We start from the raw sequence: 12,349 nt of genomic DNA, 5'->3' as shown, positions 1-12,349 counted from the left end.
TTGCTCTTTCCCCATCTCCATACCTCTAGCAGGCTGAAACCTCGAACACCTGGGAAGCCTGCCAGTCCATCACTGGAAATGATCCCAAATCATCTGAGGGTCAGCTCTCCGGTGTCCAGGCAGGAAGAAGAGACAATGGATGGCAACACTGCCTCTGAGCAGGACAGAGACTGTGCCACTTCAGGGCACAGCCAGGGGCTGAAGACAGAGCCCTGTTTCCAGACCAACTCTCTCTTGCCTTCCCCCAGCACATCCCTGATATCACAGCTCCTCAGCCACCCGATGGTTGGCAGGAGCCTGGATCCTTGCATCCTTTTTCCTTCCTCCCAGGCAGTGGCCCTGCCTCAGGACTACCAATGCGGTGCACCTCCTGGAGAAGGAGGGCAAGCCCTGCCTTTCCCCAGAACCCGTGCCCCAGCTTCCATGCCCTGTGCTGGTGACAGCGACCAGCTCTCTGACCAGCACCTACGAGCCAAGCGGGCCAGGGTGGAGAGCATCATCCAAGGCATGAACCTCTCACCGACCCGCCTGGAATTTGGCACCAGCCTGGAGGCAGCTTTTGGGCAGGAGAGTGAGAGGGGTAATGAGATGCCCCGGGAGAGCAAGAGGAAGCCGAGGGTGCCCCAGCAGGGTGCGGGGGCAGCCAGGCGAGTGGCCCCTGTGGGGGGCAGCTCCCATGCCAAGGGCTGCCAGCAGCTGAAGGAGCAGCTCTGCTTTTTAGAGCAGCAGCTGAGGTGGCTTCAGGAGAAGTTCTCCCAGGTCTGCAACTCTGGGGATGTTGCCCAAACCCAGGAAGGTGCCGAGAAAGCACATCCACTGCCTGGGAAGCCTGGAGACAGCCCAGACAAGGACAGTGCCACTGCCACCAGTGACCTGCGCAAAGCGCCTCTCTGGAGAAACATCCTGGAGGTGCATGAGCTGGAGGAGGATGAGGACAGAGGCGACAAGGGTGACTTGCCCTTGGCAGCGAGGGTCCTCTCGCAGGCACTGAAGCACGAGCTGGCTGGGGTGACATCCCGGGTGGTGGACTCTGTCCTGAAGACCATCTGGCCAAAGGCAGCCAGCCACCTTCCGCAGCAGCACCACAGCCTCCCACTGCTGGGACCAGGTGCCAGAAGGGAGTATTTTGCTTCTGGAAAATGCAGAAAGCCACTTGCTAAGTCATCTCCCATGAACACACCAGGCTCGCTAGGCTCACCCCAGGCTGAGGCCCTGTCAGAAACTTCAGGGAAGAGCCCAGGCTCTCATGCTGGCTCCTTCAGTTCAAAGGGGGTCAGAAAACCCTGTCAGGTACCCAGCATGGGTTATCCACTGGGTTCGGCCACCACTGTCCAGGACAGCCAGCTGCTGAGCCAGCTGCTGGGCTGCAGCCAGCCTGGCCCCTGGGGCAGCGGCTCTCGCAGGAGCCCCTCTGCTCCAGAGAGTGGTCCTCTGGAGCCCCTCAACTTGCACTGGGGAACCGTGAAACTGAGGTCATCGGTTGTGAGACAGCAGCAGCAGCATCCTCTTCCCCTGAGCCCTGCTGATGTGGAGAGCCTGGCGTTGCTGCCGGCTGGCAGGGACGGCTGTGGGGAGCTGCAGGCTGCGATGGATGGGGTGCCCTTCGCTTCCACCCATATATCCTTTGGGGGCAACTGGAAAGGTCCCTGGGCTCAGCTGAAGCTAGAGAGGTCCCTGAGCTTGAATGTGCTCCCCTTGTCCTCCAGAGCCACAGCTTGACAAGGCCTCTGCTGGTCTCTCCAGGGCCACGGTATTCACTGCTCCACAGATGGCTAAAAAGGGGTGGGCAGGAAAGGAAGGGGTCCTGAGCTGCAGAGGGGCACTGCTGCTCCTCAGGGTTGGTTAGATGCTGTAACCTAGTTGAGGAGCTAGGAGGTCCCAAGCCTTCTTTTAGGCTATCCTGGTGGTCCTGTCGTCCTATGCCAGGAACAGGTGTCTCATGGATATCCCTGTTCCCACCAGCCTGGGAAGCACCGTAGGGAGCGGCAGCTTCCCCAGGGATGCTGAAGGGAAAAGCCAGTGGCTGCTCGTCTGGGGACAAACCCCCTCCACCCTACTGCCAGGCTATGGGAAGGGGTTATTGAGGCACCAGGCATGTGCGTGCCGGGGCCACTGCTCAGGGACACACCAAGCCGGTCGGGCTGCTGTGTGCAGGCTTTCCTTGACCTCGAGGCAGATCCAGGAGGCACTGACCCCTGGCCACCTGAAGAAGGCCAAGCTGATGTTTTTCTTCACTCGCTACCCCAGCTCCACGCTGCTGAAAACCTACTTCCTCGACGTGCAGGTAAAGCAGCAACACCCGGTGCTGGTGCCCAGCAGGGCTCCTGTGCAACGTGGAACCCAGCCCACATCGCTGGGGAACCACAGGGAAGGGGATGCTCTCGTGTGTCCCCCCAGCCCCACCTCACTGGCAGGGGGGGGGGGTGGCACACACACTTCAGCATGGGCTGCCCGGGAGCGGCTGCTCGGGGCCACGGCAGGCCTGGGCTGCCAGGTCATCGCTCTGTGTGATGGAGGCATTGAGATTGAAGCATATCACGAACGTGCCTCCCCGCCACAGGGCTGGTGGGATCCAAATCTCAGTGGGGAGAGGCACCGTGGACACCCCCATGTCACAGTCCTGGCTGGGCTGGGTTTGGGGCCAGGCCAGCAGCACCTGGCTGGGTTTGCAGGGGCTCATGGGTCAGGAGGCTCCAAGCTGGCATAACGCCTGTCCTCTGGCTCTCCCCCCCTGCAGTTCAGCCGCTGCATCACCTCCCAGCTCATCAAGTGGTTCAGCAACTTCCGTGAGTTTTACTACATCCAGGTAGAGAAGTTTGCCCGGCAGGCTCTGCTGGAGGGTGTTGTGGATGCTGGTGCCCTGTGGGTCTCCCGGGACTCGGAGCTCTTCCGCGCCCTCAACACGCACTATAACAAGGGAAATGACTTTGAGGTGAGGAGGGGGAGGCAGGGGGCAGGGGCAGCGGGGCTGGTGGGGTTTGCTGGGGCAAGGGGGAGCCGGGGAGCCGGTGGTGCTGTGGGCTGATGCCCATCTTGCTGCAGGTGCCAGGGCGATTCCTGGAGGTGGCCAGCCTGACGCTGCGGGAGTTCTTCAGCGCCGTCAGGGCAGGCAAGGATGCCGACCCCTCCTGGAAGAAACCCATTTACAAAATCATTTCCAAACTGGATAGTGACATTCCAGAAGGGTTCAAAGCCACCAGCTGCTCCCAGGAACTGCTCCGCAGCTGAGTCTCCACGAAAGCAGCCCTGGGTCCTGTGTGCAGCCACCATGCACCAAGTACCTCCTGGGCACTCTGTACACCATCCATTATTCTCACTATTTTCTCTTTGTCCCGTAACACAGCTCCTTGGGTGAGGTCTATCGCTTGCCTCAGGGGCTGGGATTTTATGTTGTGTGTTTTATTCCCCTGCTCAAAGCCAGTGGGGTCCTGCTGGAGACCCAGGGAGGGGAGGGAGAGAGATGAAGCCATCAGGTTGGAGCCTGGGAAATCGCCATGCCCAGCTCTCCCTGTGACCCTGGGCAAGTCACCTTCCCTCTCTTTTCCAGAGGGCCACAGGTCAGGGCAAACAGCCTTTCTGTTTAGAAAGCAGGCAGAGGTCCTAGCAGCGGGCAAAGTTTTCTTGGCGCAGCAGACTGGTGGATGTGCCCGGTCCAACAGCATGCCTCGATTTCTGTCCAGATACAACACACCAGTATCCAAAGAAAACAGCTGGTGAATTCCAGCATTCCAAGCACCCCATGAGGATGGTTTACCCTGTCTGGGAGATGTAAAAACAGTGTTTGTCGCAGTCACCACGAACAACTACTCCCCCTTCCCCCTGCCTCCCCTCTGCTGTTTGGCAAGAGCTGCATGCTGTGGCCAAGCAGGTGAGTGTGTGCTGGTGGAAGCGACCAGGAGTGACTGCCCACCAGCAGCAATGCCCATGATGCTGGAGGAGAGCAGGGAGTGCAAACAGCCCCGATCAGCCCATCGCCTGGGGGACAAATGCCTTGTTAAACACCCACCCATATCCCTTACATGGTGCTTCTGCTGGCAAAACTGTCCCAAACATCTCGGCTCCACAGTGTGCCCATGGTGAAAGTGGAGCACGTTATTTGGGACCTGTCAGTCCCTGTGGGTTTTAACACAAGCTATCCTTGCTGGTGAGGAGCTGGCCCTGAGGTCTGCAGCCCCATTGCTGTAAGAATCTAAATCCAAGGAGGTTTCTTTTCCCTGTGACCAGGAGTCAGTGGCCACTTTTCCACCCGACAGAGGGTGGTGAAGCATTTTGTGTTAAGGGCTCTTGGATCCTGTCAGAGGCGGTGGTGGGGAGGGAGAGGATGTGAAGAGGAGCAAGGTCCTGGGAAAGGCCCAGGAGGAAAGCTCTGGGAGGGCAGCGGTGTTTAACTATGGATGAGCAATGACATCCCCTGTGCAAAATGCTTGGGGAGAAGAGGATTGAGAAGAACTCAAGATGTTGTTGGATGTGCTGCAAGGTGCCAGCTGGGTAGTAGAGCACAACAAGCAACGTGGGAGAGGAAAACCACAGCTCCAGCATCAGATGAGCGCACAGAGTGATCTACAGGCACTGTGTCTGCAGGGGTAAGGAAGTGTGGGATAACACCAGGGCAGGATCAGGTTTCCAAAACAGGGGCAGTTTTACAGTGGTTCTCCCCATCACGAGTGCAGCTAGCCACATTTCCTGCTTGCGGTTGTATGATCATGTATTGCGTTTTGCATATTTTACATCCCCAACACCAAATTTACTCAACCCATTTTTAAATAAACACATAGTTTAAGTTACCCCTTTGCACCCCCAGAGACCTATTTGATAACTTCTGCTCTGATGTGTTACCCTGGGAATTTCTTGCCTTTTGTTGGGAAAAGAGTAACACCGAGACAAAAGGTCTTACTCCTCCTGCCAGCACCCCTGCAGGGCTGAGCAGCCCCCACTAACCAACGTCCTCACTTAAACCCCAGTGGGTCAGTCCACTCTGAACTGCAGCTCAAATCAAGTGCGGCAGCCATCAGGAGGATCAAAGGGAGACACATCCCAAAGTTTACAGGTGCCTGAATCAAATGTACAGCACCTGAGAAGTGCTGCTGGTGGCACCGTGAAGGACAGGATGGTGCCGTTCCTGCTGGCAATAACCACCGCAGAGCTGAAGCAATGCATTGGGTAGGCAAAACCAACGCTGCTGGAAAAGGAAACGATGGCCTGCCTCAGGGAAGGGGTTAGGAGATTCTTTTGGCTGTAGCTAAATAATTAGGGAACATAAGAAACAGGTTTACTGAAGACATCCTGCTGGGACAAAGCCTTTTTACAGCCAGTCCCTGGGGGAGCAGTTTCTTGCTTCCTCTGCTAACGTGCAAGTTTGTGGGTGTCAGTTAAGTGGCAGCTTGGGGGGCTGAGGGCAAGGCAATGCCCCAAATCAGAGTCATGGAGTGGCTGAGGCTGGAAGAGACCTCTGGAGGTCATCTGGTCCATCCGCCCTGCTCAAGCAGCGCCACTGAGAGCTGGTTGCCCAGGACCATGTCCAGACGGTTTTTGGGCATCTCCAAGGGGGAAGACTCCACAACCCCATTGTTAACAAAGATGATGAAGAGGACTGGACCCAGAGTTTGGAGCAGTATGGCTGCTGCAGCATTTGCCATATAACTGCAAGGAAGCAGGAATTACAGAGCCGTGTTTTACACTGGGTTCTGTGAAACGGGGACCTGCATGACCATGACAGACAGCAGCCACATCAGTCGTCCTTTGCCGGTGATGAGGCCTCACCACTTGTATCCATGAGATGAATTCTGCCCAGGTAGATTTTCTATCCAACAGAAAAAGGGGAAAAAAAGCAGGGCTAGAGAGACTTTGCAAAGGACACGAGGCCGCAGGGCACTTGTCTGCTTGGCATCTTCCCCAGCAGCTTTTCAACCTCCTGTCCACCTTCAAGCCTGACAGAGAGCACAGAGGTGTCAGGGATGCAGAGGGAGGATCTACCCACCTTTTGGTCACCTCACGCTCCCTCTGCGAGCAGAGCTCCTGTCTGGGGAATGTGGGGTGCAGCTGCCTTCTCCCGGGGTGCTCATCCACCTGAAGCCAGGGGTGTTGCACCCAGGCAGGCACAGCTCTGCTGCCCAACGCTGAAGCGGGGTGAGCTGAATCTCAGCCCCCTGCTCCTGAGAGAGCCTTGGACGAGCAGCAGCCGCCGGCTGGCAGAGAAGGAAGGAGGGGACTCGCGCTGCATTCCCTCCATCTCGGACACAGGAGCACCGGATACAGAGAAGGCGGCACATCTGGTGGGATGGGGGGGAGACTTGGGGTTACTCCAGAGGTAATAGAGCCTAAAGCATAAAGGAAATAGGGTGTGAATTCTTAAGCAATTAGGGTTTCACTGGTTGTGCTCTGCAGGGTATGGCATGTAATTTCATTTACATTCTAGCAGTGTTGTCAAACAAAGACTAACGAGTGCCTGTCACAGGGAGATTTCTACCGACAAAGTGTCTGCTTGGAGGGCTGGGGGAGACAGGACAGCTGCTGCCCACACAGCGACTATGGTTGAGACCCTCATGCTTGGGTGGGCTCATGCTTTACCATTTTCCACTAATTACCCGAGGAAGCAATGGGAGTAGCGCATTCACCTACTGCTGACTCAGCTTCATCTTTTAAAAAAAACCCTCACCTCTTTTCCTTTACTCTATCCAAATTTCTGTGGTATATGCAAAAAGCCCACAACCACCCGTAACTGTTTCCTCTGGGAACAATTCCTTGGGGCTATCCTTTTACATTTCCAATCGCATTCATAACCCGTCCGCAGCAACGCACCCACTCCGCAGAGTTAAACAGCGGCAGCAAAGGCTGCTGAGCACTAAAAATCACTGTTTCCTGCCTCCGGGCTGCTGGTGTCCTGCAGCAGCCAAAAGAGGGAGATGTGACCACATCAACTAAGCTGGTGAGGCCCTGAGAGTCCTTATGTACTCATGCATGTTATTACCTACCATAAGAGCCCTTATTACTCATGTACAGCTAATTAGAGCTTGAAGAAGTTCCTAGTGAATGTTCATCTCGTGTGCCAAAATAGCTTGGGGGGAAACTCTGACAAGCAATAAAACATCTCTAATTTTTCTTTACTCCTGCTAATGACTCAGACTTGTCTGCAGCAAGTGAATCAGCCCTAGAGGTTCCCAGCTCAAGCAAGTGTTCTTGAAAGGGACCTTCCCTCAAATACACATCTCAGATACGTATTTGGCACCAGGACAGCTCTCTTCAGGTAAGCATCCCCTGGTGGCCCATGCTCATGAAATCTCAGCAACATTTGCTGTCCCATTATATGCATAGGAAGGACAGATTAATTCAGGTTACCGTACAAATACCATATTTGAGAGATCTGAGGTTGCTTTTCAGCCGGAGAAGACATCCCTTCCTCTGTCGCGCAGAGCTGTCCTGTGCTGCAGACCTGGCATCACTCCAGGGGAAGGTGAAGTGACACATGGAGAGGCTGTGAGGATCAGTCTCAAGGATAAAACAGCCTGTGGGGTCCCTCAGGACAGAGTGATGTCTCTAGCTGGTAGCAAAAGCTTTTCACTTCTGCACACCATGAAATGCCACATCAGCACGAGCCATGGACCAGGGGATGGGAACCAGCAAGTGGAGCTGTGCCAGGCACCAGCCTCATAGCAGCAGCCAGTTGGGCTCTTCTCCCTTGACTTATACCACGAAAAGCCCTGTTTTGATGAGACAGTGGTGATGGAGCCACACAGACCAGGCTGCACTCTCCCTTCTGGAGCACCCCGGCTCAACAGCCTGCCTGCAGCAGCTCAGGTGCAGAGATGTCCTCTTAGGACAAGAGGAAATGGCCTCAAAATTAGATTGGATAACAGGAAAAATTTCTTCACTGAAAGGGTTATTAAACATCGGAACAGGCTGCCCAGGAGGAAGGGGTGGAATTGCCATCCCTGGAGGTATTTAAAAGATGGGTAGACGCGGTGCTCAGAGCCATGGTTTAGTGGTGGTTTTAGCAGTGTTAGATTGATGGTTGGACTCGATGACCTTAAAGACAACTCTGTGAGCAGGGTGGAGAAGGGAGATGTCTCGCAGGGAGCTCTGCCCAGACCCGGCAGCATGGGCAAGCACTGTGACTGCATCATGTAGCCCAGAGGCCTTCAAGGAAGATACTTCTGAGCAAGAGTGCACCAAGGAGTGAGAAGACAGTCAGCCTCTGCTGGAAGCTGAGTGCAGACTCACCTCCACCACCCAAAACCAGCACGTTGGCCAGGGTAATACTCATCTCAGAGGGGAGGCAGCTGGGGTGGGAGAAGATGGGAGCCAGGCTGCCAGAGAACAAGCACATGTGTCTGGGTGTAGATAAATACCAAACTAGCAAACCCATTTTTAAAAGCTGCCCTGATCTAGAATGCTTGACAACAGCTATATAAGTAAAGCTGTGTCATGGATCTCAAGGAAAAGCAGATTTAGGTCAGCACTCAACATGTGTGAGGATTCAGTCCATATTTATGTATTAATTCCTTCTCAGCTAACTGTACAGGCTGCTGAGTTGCTGGTGAAGTCCCATGTCTTTAAGTTCCATGTCACGATCGACTTTTTTTTTGGTAACATACAAAAACTACAGAGACCTCAAATTTGAGAAGTTTCCTATTTTCTCCTTTTGAGATGACTTTCAGCACATTTACAGTAAGCAATCACATCTACCGTCAGCCTCTGCAGTATTCCTACAGGCTTCCCAAATTTAGTAATTTGTTTTTTAGCACTAGGCTTTTGATTAGAAGTTCATAGGGTAATTTTCATTTTGTGTATTAGGGTCAAACACCATTCTTGGTTTTACTATTCCAGTAAAACACTTTCTGTGGCCATTTCCCATTACCTACTAAGCAACTCTTAATGACACACATTAAGTCCAACTGGCACGAGCGAAATGCAGCAGCTTCCCTGCTGGTGTTTATTGCTCAGGCTTTTATTCTTTTCTCACTAGTTGTTCTGCTAGATTAACAAGGATCATTCTTAAAAGTGCCAGCCTGTACGTGACAGGATCAATCTTTTTGTCTTATTGCAATCATGGAAAATAAGCAGCTAAAAGCAAGCAGTGAAGTGAAAAGCTGGGAGTATGAAAAATACAAGATAGAGGAAAAAACCATTAAATTTCAAGGAAAATATTTTACTGGATTTCCTGAAGCACGTATGCGTCATCCATAGCTTTACACAAAGAACAGAAATTATAAAAAAATACTTCATATTATTTTTAAAAACTAAGCAAAATACCTGACAACACATATGTGTATATACATATCTATACATCGCTGTATAAAACCCGTCCTCATTTTGGTCCTCAGAGAGTGAGCACAGAATATCCAACAGCTTAAATAATTCTTTTCCATTTCTAATTTCCAGGTCTGTGAGTAAGAAACAGTAGAAATAAGGACAACTTTTGAAAACACCGTGAATTCATGCTGAAGGGAAAAGCGAGGCCAGCCCTGCGCATCTCTGCGCCTACTGAGTCTCTGTGACTGGCAGTGCAACCTGTGCTCAGATAAAAACAAGTACAAAAGCCGTTTTGAAACAAACCACTTCTGAAATAGTAGCTACAGTTACAAAAAGATAATGCTATAGAAATGGTATTTTTAAAAGCCACAGTGCTCTCCTCTCTTGAGCAAGCATTATAAAGCAGAACACCATCTATTCATGTTTAGAAGTGTCCCGGGCTGCAGCTGTGAGCGTCATGCCAAGCAGCAGCAAAGCTCATCTTCTCAGCTCTGACAGCTGCTGGCCCAGGGGTTTTGTCTGAGTTTGTGGTTTCTTTTGTGGGAGGCCGTACCCATAGCATGGCATTTCCAAGCGAGCACGGAACACCAGGGGCTTTTCACTTGGCAGTGAACTCTTCAAAGAACCTCTGGGTAGAGCGCAAGCCCCTGTGCAGCACCTGGAGCCACCGCTGCTGTCAGAGCTCAGGAAAAGCCCTTCGCCACCTTTTTCTTCGTTATGCTGCGACTTCAAACAGCCCATTTATTCTGCAGCTATTTCTAACCTCTGAGCTTCAAAGCAGTCTCACCTCTGGTTCTGACTAAACGTTTAACGAGAGATGTTATCCCAAAGGCCAGAGCAATCTTTGGAGGAACTGGCAGCATCTGGAAGTTGGAAACGCCATCTCAGTAACGGCCCAGTCAGTAAAGGTCTCTGTATTCATGGCACAGGGTCTTGGCTTCCCAAGGCTGTAACAAGCCAAGCCAAGGCAGGACCGTTTGATCTGGTGACAAATGTTCGGTTTCAAGAACTCCACGGAGCTTTGATTGTTTATTGAAATGTAAAGGAGTGACAATACTGTACTCACCCATATGTTAGCACTTAACTGGAGAAATGTCCATTAACACTATACTTTACGATTTGCTTGTGTAAGCATCCTCCATACCTGCAATGTACCCAGGATGCCGGTGGCAATTTTCTGCATTTTAAGTCACGCCAATCAGGGAAACAAAACCCTTGCAGATCCTGGGCTTACTCATAAAGATGATTACATTTCATTTTTTAGAAGGGGCCACTTCATGCTGGAAGGAATTATCTTTGGGTCAGTGTTTCTTGAGCAGCTACTGTGGGGAAGACTGCAATGGCACAGAGCAGCTGTTTGGTGCCAAACAAATTGTTGCCATGTCAACTCTCGAATAGCTGAGACAAAGCTACAGAATCCTCTTTCTCCCGAGTCGCTGCAAGCGTGTTTCCGTAAAACCACACTTAGTATTTCACACAAAAATATAGCCATTTAGATAGCCATTTCTATCCTTTGCACACTCGGGAACACTGGTGGCCATCCTGTTCCCTGCTAACAGCCTACGGTCTGTCTGCATCAATACACTCATAGTGAAGCCCACCATCTCCTCATGGTATCAATTTACTCGGATCACCACACCACCACATGTGACCATTTGCCCCCAAATTTACTGGTTACGCAAAAGCAAGTTTAGCTTTTGACTGCATTATGAATAGCAGGCCAACATTTATGCGGGAATACCCTAACTTCAATTCTCAAGATCCGTTTCTTAACAAATAAGAAATATTAAGGCCTCAGTCAGTCAGTAGACCGGCAGTTACCATCAGAAAATCTTACCTCTCTTAATACTACTGTATAGCCTGTTATGTCAACCACAGCCCACCATCAGCCGCAGAGCCATCCAGCTGTTCTTCCCGCAGTTGTTGTTCTTCGGCAACTAGCGGCAGTAGCAATCCTTTGCAGAGCAGCTCCTCTCTTTGCAAACGATGCTGGAACCAGTGTGGAAGGTGTTCCTCAGGAGCACGGCACTGACACTACCTGAAAGCAGCGTGTAATGTCCCAATTGTCTTTTCAGAAAAATTTATTGGCCCTTGCATCGTCCCTGTGACATGCTCCAGCGATCTTGCTAGTTCAGCAGTTTGCAAAACTCAGTTCACCATCTCACAAAGCTTTTCCCGTAAGCCGTCTGGTGCCAGTTCAATTGTCTTTATTCAGTATATTATTGAATGGCCATGTGTTTGCAAGCACTCAGTGGCTTTTTCCACTGGAAATAAACTATAGAGTTAAGAGCCCCACGCCCAAAACACAACAATGCATGCTGGAAGCTAAAGTTGAGAAAGGAATTCTCAGACATACAAAATAACAATTAAGAGAGCTGAGGGAGAGGAAGGCAGAGAGGACAGATAAATGCAAGTATTGTAGATGTAACTCTGAGATCATGCAGGTGTAAAACAGAAATCCGAAAAAATAATAATGACAAAGTAGATACGGTGTTACCAAAAAAAATCAGGCCCTATGTGTGAACGATCTACACACAATAGCCCTAAATCCTGCTACAAATAAAGGAGCACTGAGACTAATAGGGAGGAAGGCTTTACGCAGGCACCTCTCCAATTTCTGTTTTCCCCATAGCATTGGGAAAATCCCCTGCCATGACAACTCAGTTCTGCACTGTTGAGATTTAGCACATGGGTATGCTATCAATACATACGACCGTAGCATGGCCTAGCACATGAATCCACACCATAAACAGTTCAAAATCACATGTGATGCATCCACCGTCCCACATTAAGGTGTAGCATCTCCCCAGCCCGTCTGCAGAATGGAAGAGGACTGACTCATGACTCACGACCCCTAGATAAAACTCAAGTTAATTAGTCTATGAGAAGTTATAAGGTGATTTCTGAGAAGCATCACTGAAGACATGCATCTTTGTGCCATTCCCTCTCTGGTAACAGGGTTTATCTGCTCCACATTAACTGTTCAGAGCTTGGCTCAGACGCATCCCGGGCGCAGGACGGAATCCCTGTGTGCATAGGGTTCAAGGGCAACATGTCAGTGACGCTGCTGGAGGAAGGCTGCTGCTTCCAAAGACAAAAC

General features: G+C 51.5%; 1 protein-coding gene across 1 annotated transcript; it reads left to right on the top strand.

The window, feature by feature from the left end:
• The first annotated feature begins 423 nt into the window (after window positions 1–423).
• PROX2 (prospero homeobox 2) lies at window positions 424–3,228 on the top strand. The gene is made up of 6 exons (XM_009887033.1): window positions 424–631; window positions 722–1,108; window positions 1,707–1,750; window positions 2,177–2,284; window positions 2,738–2,932; window positions 3,043–3,228. The coding sequence occupies exons 1-6, from the start codon at window positions 424–426 to the stop codon at window positions 3,226–3,228; spliced, it is 1,128 nt and encodes a 375-aa protein (XP_009885335.1).
• The last annotated feature ends 9,121 nt before the right edge of the window (window positions 3,229–12,349 follow it).

Source organism: Charadrius vociferus, unplaced genomic scaffold, assembly GCF_000708025.1.
Source record: "Charadrius vociferus isolate BGI_N301 unplaced genomic scaffold, ASM70802v2 scaffold14, whole genome shotgun sequence".
Classification (NCBI taxonomy): Eukaryota; Metazoa; Chordata; class Aves; order Charadriiformes; family Charadriidae; genus Charadrius; species Charadrius vociferus.
Note: the sequence above shows the minus strand (reverse complement) of the source record. Positions and strands in the feature narration are given on the sequence as shown.

Coding starts and splice junctions, on each gene's coding strand:
- PROX2 (XM_009887033.1), top strand. CDS start 424: ATGCCCTGTGCTGGTGACAGCGACCAGCTCTCTGACCAGCACCTACGA. Junction 1,109..1,706: donor CCTCCCACTGCTGGGACCAG/GTGCCAGAAGGG, acceptor CTTGTCCTCCAG/AGCCACAGCTTGACAAGGCC. Junction 1,751..2,176: donor CTGGTCTCTCCAGGGCCACG/GTATTCACTGCT, acceptor ACCTCGAGGCAG/ATCCAGGAGGCACTGACCCC.